Raw genomic sequence first — 14,214 nt, 5'->3', positions numbered from 1 at the left:
AAAATAAAAATAAACTTTTAATTTAGGCCTCATTTAGAAGTAATTTATTTTAATAATTTAAAAAAATTTTACGAAAAGAAATATAAAAAAATAAAGAAATTGATATTATAATTTATAACAATTTTTTAACTAAAATATATAATTGGCCAACGAAATCTTACTTCTCAAAATAGGTCTTAATAACTTCAGCCTTTGCGGTGGGATTTAGGCCTTGTTTGGCATGACCTAAAAAAGTTAAAAAGTCACTATTCTATTTAAATCACATCATTATTTAAGTCACATCACCTCTCTAACACCTCACTTCAAATCTAACTTATACCAAATTCATATTTTATAAAAAGTCAAAAAATACACTTATTTAAATCATTTCAAACCACCCTTAATCTAAAAAGATAAAGCAAATGCGGCCCAATAAGTTTTCTCTGCCTTTTGTTTCTAACTAGAAATTATGAATAACAATAATATTAAATTTATGATATCATTTAGGAAAAATTGACCTAAGGTCCCTCTTCTACTTTTGATAGGAGGAGAGGTCCTTTATAATGTTTTAATGGCTAAAGTTCCTCAAATTTATTTTAGGTTATAAAGTACCTAAATTACCCTTCTTTTATAACATAAATTTGTTTGAATATTATATTGTTGACTTAACTAATAGATTTTGGAAACCGAATTTGAAGTGGAGATTTTGTCGGAGTTTTCGTCGGAGATTTCAGTGGAGATTTTATGGTGGAGATTTCGTCGGAGATTTTAGTGGTGTTACAGTGTGTTGATCGCGTAGATTTTTAGTGGAGTTGAATCAGGTTTGTTTTCGATGGAGATACCACATGCATTTTGATTTTTGTTTTAAATTTTTGTTTAGAGAGAGGCTAGGTTGATAGAGTTGATTTTTATTTTTGGAATTAATTTTTTATTATTTGTTTTTTAATCAATTTCAAAGAGTGTTGACAGTGTGTTGATCGCGTAAGTTTTTTAGTGGAGTTGAATTAGGTTTGTTTTCGATTTAGATTCCACATGGATTTTGATTTTTGTTTAGAGAGTGGCCAGCTTGATAGAGTTGATTTTTATTTTTTGAATTAATTTTTCATTCTTTGTTTTTTGATCAATTTCAAATAGTGTTGACAGTGTAGGTGATTTTGATGTTTAGAGTTCATTTTTGGTGCTCTGTTTTTTATCAACATGCTGATCAATAATAAGTTTTGTTCTATATTTTTTCAAACCAGAGAAATTTCATTTTCTGCACTTTTGTTTGTGTAGTCCAGAGGAAATTATAAGTGCATATGGACATATTGTTAGAAGTTTGTAATGGAGATAGAATATGAGAAAGTGAATGTAAGTTCATAAATTTCTCTGGACTTGTATTCTATGTGATTTTTTTTCTATAATTGTGTTTAATAGTTAGCAGTAAATTTCTCTGTGATTCATTAAGTTTCTGTGATTTTGTTTTTTATCATCTTGAAGGTGAATATCTGTTTGTAGATGTCTTTGGACTTTTATTTTAAGTTCAGAGAAAATTATAATTTTTAGAAATTTCTCTAGACTTTTATGTTGTTCTTGTGAAGTGTTTCTATGTTAAACAAATTATTTTTGTTGTTTTTTGTTTCAATTTCAATGGACAGTGCAGTGTTGTTGCTGTGCAAATATGGGAATGATACTATTGTCATTAATGTTTCATGCGAATTGAATTTTGAGGAATTGGTTGGCATTTTGTGTAAAACATGGGAGAATTTGAAACCTGAGACTATGTGTATTTCATATTCTATTTTGGGCCATCCGAATTGTATGATTCAAAATAATATTGATTTTCTAAATATGTTGAGGGTTGTTTGTGCACGCGGTGTTGATATAGTTGATGTTTCAATTAGTAGATGTAGTACTTCTGATGAAGAGGATGAAGTGGGGTCTAATTGGGTAGATGTTGTGGATGGTGGTGAGTGTGATAGGCTGGTTGATGTTGAAAGGAATTCACTCTCTAAGTTTTGTTCTCACCAAGAAAATGTGTTATTGTCGGCTAGTTGGCGGAATAATATTACGAGTGTTGGACAAAAGTTTGAGGGTGGTGCGGTTGAGTTCCGTAGTTTTTTATGCAAGTATGCTATTAAGGTTGGTTTTCAGTTTACGTATGTTAAAAATGTCACGACCCAAACCCGGCCCTATGGGTTTAGCACCGTAACCGGCCAGTAATCCGAGATTACCACAGGCCTGCAGAACAGTAGAACAGTAAAACAGAGTACAGGGCCTGGCGGAAGCCAATACAGTAAATGAATAATGTCCATTGAGCTGTGTCAGTCTGTTTGCCAAAAAGATTTTTCATGCATTCACATAAACAAACAGTACAGTAAACATTCAGTCTATACAGAACAGTAGACGGTACAGAAGGGGAAATTGTAAAACACCCCTAAGCCTTAACACGATAGGCTCGGAACCTCGCAGTGAGGCACAAAGGCTGGCTGGACAAAACTGGAGTCTAACCCACGCTCCTAGCTCCGATCTGGTGGCTGAGCACCTACATATATATATATAAACAGTGAGCTAAAGCCTAGTGAATAACATGATGCGTAAAGGGTTTAAGAATGAATGTCCTTGCAGTAATGAAAACAGTCCATTAAACAATACTTCAGTCTTTCAGTCAGAACAGTTATTCAGTCATATGTGGTACATCCATTAGCATAGCAGTAAACAGTAGGTCTTAAAGACCGAGCAGTATTGATGGCCATCAATCAGTAAACAGTAGTGGTTCCACGAGGGAACCGACAGAGATCTCTGTAACAGTAACAGTCAGTAACAGTAGTTGCTAAGGATGCCACAATACAGTTCAGAATAGAGGACATACATTCATTCAATTAACAGTAACAGTTCAGAAAGCAGTACAGTTCAATTGTTCAGAAAATAATCATTTTGAACATATCTTTACACAGTTGTTACTCACAGAGTTTGGGTTACAGTATGCTAGAGCGTGCCTCCCCAGTCGCCAACCCTACACAATTCACAGGTTGAACACACACTAAGCTACACAGTTGGGAAAGATAACAACTTAAACCCTAATTTGCCTCGGTGTGTTCTACATCTATATCCTCAATAAGATGCCTTAAACTAGGTCTAAGAATGCCTAGAATGGGATGAGGGTGCAAAGATGTGATCAGAAAACAGTCTCGGAGTTTTCATAAAAACAGAGTCCCGCTCGAGCGCATGTTTCCCCGCTTGAGCGGACATGCAACAAAGGTACACGCTCGAGCGTAAACTTTCCCGCTCGAGCGTACTGTAAAAGTACTGGATGGGTGAAATCTCCGCTCGACGCCCGCTCGAGCTTGAGACATGACTCCGCTCGAGCGCCCAATCCTCCGCTCGAGCGGACTGTAAAACAGTGCAGAGATACTGGATGCTCGGATTCCACGCTCGAGCGGCACTTCCACCGCTCGAGCGGAAGTGCAAAATCTGGGAATTCTAGATTGCACCTCCAAGCTCAAACTCACATTCAAATGCATCAAAACCGATCCTCTTGGGCCCATTTTCTGGAAAACATTTATAAACACATAAAATAACATGTTTCAAAGCTCAATTTTGAGAAATCAAAGCCCAAGGGTGTTTAATTCAAACTCAATTTAAACCATTTTTCAAGCACAAGATGAACATGCAAACATGCATGAATTCAAACTATTTTGAAGCTCCAATTTGATGCTCTAAGGAGCCAATTCTTTTCAAAACATGGTGAAATCGTGGACTTAACATAATTATGAACATGCATGCACCATTTTGCCATGAACTCAACTCCAAATTCAACCAAGAACACATGCAAGCATGAATTATGCTCTATATCAACATGTATGAACTAAAACATGACTTAGCTCTACAATTCAACATGGACCATGCAAGAATTAGTTCAAACACAAGAATGAGAAGGTGAAATTCATACCTAAGGTCCTTAATTACTAGTCTTGAGGTTCAATCTAGCAATCCACACTTCAATTAGCAAGCAATTCTCAAGTTGAGCTCAATTCTCTCCTATCTCCTCTCTTGGTCGGCTAGTGTAAGGAAAAAGGGCTGAGGAAATGGTTTTGTTTTGATTCAAGTGTATGAGTGTATACAAGGCTCAAAGGAGTGTGAGATAGTGGCCCACTTAGTGGCAAGTTGGTAATTACGGCAAACTTTGCAATTAACTCGTTTTAATCTAATTTAATCATACCTAATCATTTTTCAGATAACTTTACTATAAAATCACATTAATTATGACGATCATAAAACTTCAATCAATTCCGGATTCGGCCGCCGATAAGGCCTTCAATTAGCAGTTTAAACACAAAGACACGAACAGATAATTAATCAATCAAACAGATAGAATGTGCAACACAATAGATATACTTAGCTAATTCAGTTTCAATTTCAGTCAGTCGGTTCAGTACTTTTAATCAGTTCAATCATCAGTCATAATCAATTTAGTTTAACGGTAATCGATGGTTATCGGTAATCAATCAGTCATTAATCGGTAAACGGTATGAGGGTTGTTACAGTCTCCCCTCCTTATAAAGAGTTTAGTCCTCTAAACTCGAGTTACCTTCATTCTGGAAGAAAACATGATTCAGTGGAAACAGTTCAGGATATCTTTTAGCCATGTCATCTTCCCTTTCCCAAGTGGCATACATGCCACCATGGTTCTGCCAGTCGACTTTCACTAGCGGGATCTCTTTGTTCCTCAGTTTCTTGATCTGTCTGTTTACAATCTGTATAGGCCGTTCCTCGTAAGTGTAGTCATCACTCAACACTACGTGGGTAGGCTCTATTACATGGAAGGGATCCCGGAGATAATCTCTTAACATCGAAATGTGGAAAACATTATGCATATGCTCCATTTCAGGAGGGAGCGCAACTTGATACGCCACCGGATTTATTTTCTCAATAATCTCATATGGTCCGACGTATCTCGATGCTAACTTGCCTTTGACTCCAAAACGAGTCTGGCCTTTCATCGGTGTCACTTTTACAAATACGTGATCACCCACTTCATACTCTCTGTCTCGTCTTCTGACGTCAGCATAACTCTTCTGTCTGCTCTGTGCAGTTTTCAATCTTTGTTGTATCAGTTTTACTTTCTCAGTTGTTTCGTAAACCATCTCGGGGCCAAGCAAAGGCCCATCTCCAATTTCTACCCAGCAAATCGGAGATCTACATTTTCTGCCATATAATGCCTCGAAAGGCGCCATACCAATACTCGAATGGTAGCTGTTATTGTAGGCGAATTCAACTAATGGCAGATGACTTCCCCAGTCCCCCTGAAAATCAAGGACACACATTCTCAGTAAATCCTCCAGAGTTTGGATGGTCCTTTCTGACTGGCCATCTGTCTGAGGATGATAGGCACTACTCAGCCTCAAATCAGTACCCAATGCAGCCTGTAGACTTTGCCAAAACCTCGATGTAAACTTCGAATCCCTGTCAGAAACATTAGACACAGGCACTCCATGCAGTCTCACAATTTCATCAATATAGATAACAGCCAATTTGTCCGCATTATAGATTGTTTTGACAGGTAAGAAGTGAGCAGATTTGGTTAGTCTATCAACAATAACCCAAATTGAATCCATACCTTTTCTGGAGCGAGGTAACCCAACGATGAAATCCATCGTGATATGCTCCCATTTCCACTCTGGTATGGGTAAGGGTTGCAATAGTCCGGCAGGTCGTTGATGTTCAGCTTTGACCTGTTGGCAATGAAGACATTTCGATACAAAGTCGGCGATTTCTTTTTTCATTCCTGGCCACCAGAAATTCTGTTTCAGGTCTTGATATATTTTCGTATTCCCCGGGTGGATAGACAATTTCGAATTGTGGCCCTCTTGCAGAACTCTCCTTTTCAGTTCAGTATCATTTGGTACACACAGTCTTTCATGAAGTTTCAGTACATTGTTCTCAAATTTGAATCCCGGTCTCGGTTTAGATTCTCTTTCTTCGATGATTTTCTTCAAGAAGTCATCCTGTTGTTGTTTCTCTTTAATTTCTTCAATCAGTGTCGGTTGAGCAGAAATAGCAGCTAAGGTTCCACCTTGTTCTCGCAAAACAATTTCGATTTCAGATTTTTCAAGGTCACAAAGCAACTCTTTCTGCCCGGTGAGCAAACATGCTACGCTTCCAATTGATTTCCGACTCAATGCATCGGCAACGATATTGGCTTTTCCCGGATGGTACAAAATCTGCAGGTCATAGTCTTTAATCAGTTCTAGCCATCTCCGCTGTCTCATGTTCAGTTCTTTCTGTGTGAAGAAATATTTCAAACTCTTGTGGTCGGTGTATACTTCACATGTCACCCCGTACAGATAATGACGCCAGATTTTCAGTGCAAATACTACTGCAGCAAGTTCCAGATCATGGGTCGGGTAGTTCTTTTCATGTGGTCTCAACTGTCGGGAAGCATAAGCAATAACTCTCCCATTCTGCATTAAAACACACCCCAAACCCTTATGAGAAGCATCACTAAAGACAGTATAACCATCCGTACCTGAAGGTAAGGTCAGAACAGGTGCAGTCACTAATCGAGTTTTCAACTCTTGGAAAGCAGATTCCCTTTGGTCAGTCCAGTCAAATGATGTCCCCTTCTGTGTCAGTTGAGTCAACGGTAAAGCAATCTTAGAGAAATCTTTGACAAATCTTCTGTAATATCCAGCCAAACCCAAAAAGCTTCGGACTTCAGTCACGTTTGTCGGTCTAGGCCAGTTCACTACAGCTTCAATTTTCTGCGGATCAACAGAAATCCCATCTTTGCTAACAACATGCCCCAAAAACATAACATGGTCAAGCCAAAATTCACATTTAGACAGTTTAGCATACAGTTTCTGTTCTCTTAAGGTTTGTAGGGCAAGTCTCAGATGATGTTCATGTTCTTCTATATTCTTGGAGTAAATCAATATGTCATCAATAAATACAACAATAAAATTGTCAAGGTATGGTTTAAAAATTCTGTTCATAAGGTCCATAAATGCAGCAGGGGCATTCGTGACTCCGAATGGCATAACTAAAAATTCATAATGGCCATACCTTGTTCTAAAAGCAGTTTTATCAATGTCTTCCGGTTTAACCTTCAGTTGATGATATCCCGATCTGAGATCGATCTTAGAAAACACCTGAGCACCCTGTAACTGATCAAATAAGTCATCAATGCGCGGTAATGGGTATTTATTTTTCACAGTTACCTTATTCAGTTCACGGTAATCTATACACAATCTCAATGAGCCATCTTTCTTCTTTACAAACAAAACAGGCGCACCCCATGGTGAGGTACTGGGTCTGATGAACTTTTTGTCTAACAGTTCTTGCAGTTGCACTTTCAGTTCTTTCAATTCAGTTGGAGCCATTCGGTACGGAGCTTTAGAAACCGGCTATGTTCCGGGAACCACATCAACAGTAAACTCAATCTCCCTGTCAATCAAATCTCCTGGCAAATTGTCTGGAAAGACATCTGGGAATTCTCTAACTATAGGAATACAGTTCACATTAGCATTATCATCAGTAGATACAGTCAGTACAGAACACAGATATCCCTTACATCCCTTTCTAACTAATTTAACGGCTTTCACTGACGAAATCAAATACGGGGGAGGTACTACTCCACTCCCATTAAACACGAATTCAGGCAAACCAGGTGGACGGAAAACAACTTGCTTGGTCACGCAATCAATAGTGGCATGATATTTTTGTAACCAATCCATCCCCAATATTACATCAAAATGATCAATGTTCAATGGTAGTAAATCAATAAACAGATGCATATCCCCAACAATGATTTCACATGCGGGGTACATATAAGCACATGTCATGGATCCTCCTACGGGTGATGATACGGCTAGCAGATAGTTCATGGGTTCTAAGGGTCTATTCAATTTCCGTGAGAAAACATGCGATACATAAGAATGCGTAGACCCCGAATCAATTAATACATATGCGTTTTGTGCACAAATAGAGAGGATACCTGACACAACGGTTTCAGTATTTTGTACGTCTCCCGGTACTAGGGCGAACACTCGGCCCTGCCTCATGGGCTCTTTCCCGGTAGCTCTGGGGTTAGGCTTTGGTGCTACAGTTGATGCTGCTGCGCTTGGTGCAGCTTTACTACTGGCTTGTGGAGCAGAGGGGCAGTCTTTAATCATGTGGCCCACCTTGCCACACCTGTAACAGGCTCCAGATATTCTGTAGCAGACCCCTTTGTGCTTCTTGCCACACTCAGAACAGGGTGGTATAAACCCACTCCCTTGGCTGGGGCTAGTTGTCGACCCCGTATTCTGTTTCTTGTTGGCCGGGTTGTGCTTGCCTTTCTTGAATTTGAAACCCTGCCTCTTACTACGCCATTTCGACGTTGGTGTTTCAGTTTTCAGTGCTTCAATGTTTGATTCAGCCATCAAGGCTCGGTCAAGAACATTTACATAGTTCGGTAGCTTCAAAACATTGATTCTGTCGAGAATTGCAACATTAAGGCCGCCTTCAAACTTCCTGGCCTTCTTATATTCAGTATCCACCATATGCGGTGCATATCTAGCAAGCTCGGTGAATTTCGTCTCATATTCTGCAACGGACATTGTGCCCTGCTTCAGCTGTTCAAATTCAGTCACTTTTCTATCCCTGACACACTGAGGGAAATACTTTTCAAAGAATGACTCCTTGAACTGAGCCCAAGTCATAACAGTATTTGTATCGCGGATCAACATCCACCACCTTCTAGCTTCTTCTTGTAGGGTGAAGGTAGCTAACAATACTTTATTCGCTTCTGAGCACGGGAACACCTCAAATAGTTTTTCTGTTTCAAGCACCCAAGCTTCAGTCTTTAGCGGTTCCAGTCCTCCCTGAAAGGATGGCGGTTTCATCTTACTGAATTTATGGGTGAGAGCAATAATATCCCTATCATTCACATTCGCATTAGGTTCCGGCTGTACCGGAGGAGGTGGGGGTTGTTGGTTCTGTTGTTGTTCAAGTCTAGCAGTTATCAGTTCCATCATTCTTTCCATTCTTTCCATTCTTGCCTCGGTAGATGAGGATTCAGGTTCATTCGCATTGTCCATTTCACTATAAGCAGTTATAACAGTTATAAACATAAGCAGTCATTTGTTTAACAGTTTTAACACGTTACCATATATTCAGTCATAACATAGCCACACACTTTTCGAGTTCATGAGATGCCCTAATTACTTTTCTATGACACCCTATAGCTCATTTGGACACGTGTGTGCGGTATAACTCGTGGTTAAGTATCGCTCTGATACCACTCTGTCACGACCCAAACCCGGACCTATGGGTTTAGCACCGTAACCGGCCAGTAATTCGAGATTACCACAGGCCTGCAGAACAGTAGAATAGTAAAACAGAGTACAGGGCCTGGCGGAAGCCAATACAGTAAATGAATAATGTCCATTGAGCTGTGTCAGTCTGTATGCCAAAAAGATTTTTCATGCATTCACATAAACAAACAGTACAGTAAACATTCAGTCTATACAGAACAGTAGACGGTACAGAAGGGAAAATTGTAAAACACCCCTAAGCCTTAACACGATAGGCTCGGAACCTCGCAGTGAGGCACAAAGGCTGGCTGGACAAAACTGGAGTTTAACCCACGCTCCTAGCTCCGATCTGGTGGCTGAGCACCTACATATATATATAAACAGTGAGCTAAAGCCCAGTGAATAACATGATGCGTAAAGGGTTTAAGAATGAATGTCCTTGCAGTAATGAAAACAGTCCATTAAACAATACTTCAGTCTTTCAGTCAGAACAGTTATTCAGTCATATGTGGTACATCCATTAGCATAGCAGTAAACAGTAGGTCTTAAAGACCGAGCAGTATTGATGGCCATCAATCAGTAAACAGTAGTGGTTCCACGAGGGAACCGACAGAGATCTCTGTAACAGTAACAGTCAGTAACAGTAGTTGCTAAGGATGCCACAATACAGTTCAGAATAGAAGACATACATTCATTCAATTAACAGTAACAGTTCAGAAAGCAGTACAGTTCAATTGTTCAGAAAATAATCATTTTGAACATATCTTTACACAGTTGTTACTCACAGAGTTTGGGTTACAGTATGCTAGAGCGTGCCTCCCCAGTCACCAACCCTACACAGTTCACAGGTTGAACACACACTAAGCTACACAGTTGGGAAAGATAACAATTTAAACCCTAATTTGCCTCGGTGTGTTCTACATCTATATCCTCAATAAGATTCCTTAAACTAGGTCTAAGAATGCCTAGAATGGGATGAGGGTGCAAAGATGTGATCAGAAAACAGTCTCGGAGTTTTCAGAAAAACAGAGTCCCGCTCAAGCGCATGTTTCCCCGCTCGAGCGGACATGCAACAAAGGTACACGCTCGAGCGTAAACTTTCCCGCTCGAGCGTACTGTAAAAGTACTGGATGGGTGAAATCTCCGCTCGACGCCCGCTCGAGCTTGAGACATGACTCCGCTCGAGCGCCCAATCCTCCGCTCGAGCGGACTGTAAAACAGTGCAGAGATACTGGATGCTCGGATTCCACGCTCGAGCGGCACTTCCACCGCTCGAGCGGAAGTGCAAAATCTGGAAATTTCAGATTGCACCTCCAAGCTCAAACTCACATTCAAATGCATCAAAACCGATCCTCTTGGGCCCATTTTCTGGAAAACATTTATAAACACATAAAATAACATGTTTCAAAGCTCAATTTTGAGAAATCAAAGTCCAAGGGTGTTTAATTCAAACTCAATTTAAACCATTTTTCAAGCACAAGATGAACATGCAAACATGCATGAATTCAAACCATTTTGAAGCTCCAATTTGATGCTCTAAGGAGCCAATTCTTTTCAAAACATGGTGAAATCGTGGACTTAACATAATTATGAACATGTATGCACCATTTTGCCATGAACTCAACTCCAAATTCAACCAAGAACACATGCAAGCATGAATTATGCTCTATATCAACATGTATGAACTAAAACATGACTTAACTCTACAATTCAACATGGACCATGCAAGAATTAGTTCAAACACAAGAATGAGAAGGTGAAATTCATACCTAAGGTCCTTAATTACTAGTCTTGAGGTTCAATCTAGCAATCCACACTTCAATTAGCAAGCAATTCTCAAGTTGAGCTCAATTCTCTTCTATCTCCTCTCTTGGTCGGCTAGTGTAAGGAAAAAGGGCTGAGGAAATGGTTTTGTTTTGATTCAAGTGTATGAGTGTATACAAGGCTCAAAGGTGTGTGAGATAGTGGCCCACTTAGTGGCAAGTTGGTAATTACGGCAAACTTTGCAATTAACTCGTTTTAATCTAATTTAATTATACCTAATCATTTTTCAGATAACTTTACTATAAAATCACATTAATTATGACGATCATAAACTTCAATCAATTCCGGATTCGGCCGCCGATAAGGCCTTCAATTAGCAGTTTAAACACAAAGACACGAACAGATAATTAATCAATCAAACAGATAGAATGTGCAACACAATAGATATACTTGGCTAATTCAGTTTCAATTTCAGTCAGTCGGTTCAGTACTTTTAATCAGTTCAATCATCAGTCATAATCAATTCAGTTTAACGGTAATCGATGGTTATCGGTAATCAATCAGTCATTAATCGGTAAACAGTATGAGGGTTGTTACAAAAAATGACAAGCTGAGGGTTACGGCAGAATGTGCATATAAGGAATCAAGGGGATGTATGTGGCGTGTACATGCTTCTGTTGAAAAAACAAATGGGTTCTTCTACATAAGGACTTTGAACAATGAACATACGTGTGGTGTGGCGGTTCGTATGAGTAAACATTCGAGGATGACTTCCAGCTTAGTTTCTGGGCTGATACTTGAAGAGGTAAATGCAAAACCTTTAACTCGTCCAGTGGATGTTGTAAAAGAAATGAAAGACAAGTATGGGGTCTCAATCAGTTATAACTGTGGTTGGTTGGGTGTTGAAAAAGCAAAATGTAGTACATATGGGGATTCTTGTTTGTCATTTGATCAATTACGGTGGTATTTTGATGAGGCATTGAAGAACAATCCAGGGAGTCGTTTTGAGTTAGATTTTGAAGATAACAAGCGTTTCAAAAGAGTGTTTGTGGCTTTTCATGCATGCATTGCTGGTTTCAAATATTGTCGGTCATTACTTTTTCTTGATGGAACATTTTTGAAAGGACGATACAAAGGAGTTATGCTTGCTGCAACGGGGAAAGATGGGAATGAAGGTAATTGTAAATATATCTAATTTTATCTAAGTATGTGAATTTTCTATACATGTAGGAATTGAGTGAATGTGAATTTTCTCTGGTTTTGGCCACTGTGTGGATTTTCTATTGTTGTGGCCACTGTGAGAATTTTCACTGGATTTTGGTCAGTGTATGAATTTTCTCTAGATGCTGTCATTATGTGAATTGTATCTGTAGCTAGTCACTAAGTCAATTTTCTCTGGATGTTGCCAATGTGTGAATTTTCTCTGGATGTTGGCAGTGTCAAACTTCTCTGGTTGTTTATTGTTTTATTTTTCTCTGCATGTGTATATCTAATATGCTTGTTCCTATTTGTTTTGTAGGTTTTTTTCCTGTAGCTTTTGCTGTTGTTGATGCTGAGAATAAAGACAATTGGTGTTGGTTTCTTGAACATTTATATGGAGTATTAGGATCAGAAAGGGTGATAAGTTTCATATCAGATCGACATTGTGGAATTGTGGAGGGAATAGTTAGGTTTTTCCTTAACTGCTTTCATGGATTTTGTCTGGAACATCTAAAGAGAAATTTGAGAGATAAGTTGTCATGTGGAAACACAAATTTGGTTAGGGAGACGATTGTGTCCAAATTTTCAGAATGTGCATATGCTCCAACAAAGGCATCATTTCATTTCAAGTTAAATGAATTAAAAAGTGAGGGAGGAGACATTGTGAGTGTTTTCTTGAGAAGTTTACCATATGAAAATTGAAGTGATGCATATTTTGCGGGGAAACGTTATGGTGAGATGTATTCAAATGTTGCTGAGTCATTCAATTCATGGATACGAGAAGCTCGGCACTTGCCAATAACAAATTTGGTGGACATGATACGGTTGCAAATCATGAATATGAGGTCTGATAGGAGGCTGCTCTCTAGTAAATGGAATAAAATTTTGTGTCCTCGTATGGATAGTGTGTTGGAGAAGTCTTTTTTGGACGGGAGGACATGGAATGTGAGTTTATCATCTGATAATGTCTTTGAAGTACATTGTTTTCCTTCGGTTATGGTTGATCTTGGGTTGAGAACTTGTTCATGTTGAAAATGGGAAATAAATGGGTATCCATGTCAACATGCTGTTGCTGCAATTTTTAGGAGTGGAAAGAATTTGAATTCATTTGTTGAACCATTTTTTCATGCTGATATGTATCATCAAGCATACTCGTTTTCGATTGGCCCAGTTCCAACTGTTGAAAAACCTATGTGTAGCATTGAAGATGCTATGATTTTACCTCCATTGAGCAAGAGACCTGCTGGGAGGCCGAAGAAGAACATAATTGCTTCTACTGGAGAGTTTAAAAGGGTGATTAAGTGTAGTCGTTGTGAGAGTATTGGTCACCATAATAAGAGGACATGCAAGGAATCTTTGTTAAATAGCTGAGGATTATACATTTTATTGATTGAATAATACATTTGATGATTACTTTGTGTATTTTGTTTTGTGAAATGTATTTTTCAGACAGTGTATATAATAATATCAATCAAATTCATCCAGAGAAATTTTCCAATATCAGTTAAAGTGTGTTTGTTGATATATACTATAGGCAGTGGGTTTGTAATACTTGTCAAATTCATCCAGAGAAATTTTCTTATGGCAGAGAAAATTCGGTGTGTTGTGTTTTGAAGCTTCATATTTATCCACATAAATTTGACAATGGCAGACTAAAGTACTGTGTAGATTGTGTTTTTTGAATTTGATAATTGTTTTGTACTAACACAGTGCATTAGAGATTGAATGATCATATAGGCACCTTCTTTGGCGAGATATGAGTTAAATTTATCTGTAAATTTCTAGTAGCTTCATATCAGTCATTTCAAGAAATGTGCACACCAGACAGAGTGTAACAACCCTCATACTGTTTACTGATTAAGGACTGATTGATTACCGATAATCACCGATTACTGCTAAACGAAACTGATAATGACTGATAACTGACCGATAATCGAACTGAATGAAATACTGAACTGACTGACTGAAATTGAAACTGAATTGACTGAGTATATGT

The 14,214-nt window shown here is 38.6% G+C and overlaps 1 protein-coding gene across 2 annotated transcripts; it reads left to right on the top strand.

The window, feature by feature from the left end:
* Positions 1–678: 678 nt before the first annotated feature.
* On the top strand, positions 679–13,637 carry LOC145793112 (uncharacterized). 2 transcript variants are annotated; one of them, XR_014333676.1, is made up of 2 exons: positions 679–800; positions 12,538–12,674. XR_014333676.1 is itself a non-coding variant. In XM_082875676.1 (2 exons), the coding sequence occupies exons 1-2, from the start codon at positions 11,602–11,604 to the stop codon at positions 12,918–12,920; spliced, it is 975 nt and encodes a 324-aa protein (XP_082731802.1). In that variant the 5' UTR covers positions 11,459–11,601; the 3' UTR covers positions 12,921–13,637. The 2 variants fall into 2 exon arrangements, 1 of the variants encoding a protein (XP_082731802.1); XM_082875676.1 differs by lacking the exon at positions 679–800 and adding an exon at positions 11,459–12,193 and having other exon boundaries at positions 12,538–13,637.
* The last annotated feature ends 577 nt before the right edge of the window (positions 13,638–14,214 follow it).

The sequence above is a fragment of the Camellia sinensis genome, chromosome 6 (genome assembly GCF_055761805.1).
Source record: "Camellia sinensis isolate YWXY chromosome 6, ASM5576180v1, whole genome shotgun sequence".
In the NCBI taxonomy this organism is placed as follows: Eukaryota; Viridiplantae; Streptophyta; class Magnoliopsida; order Ericales; family Theaceae; genus Camellia; species Camellia sinensis.
The sequence above is the reverse complement of the archived record's forward strand: the minus strand, read 5'-3'. Positions and strand labels throughout refer to the sequence as shown.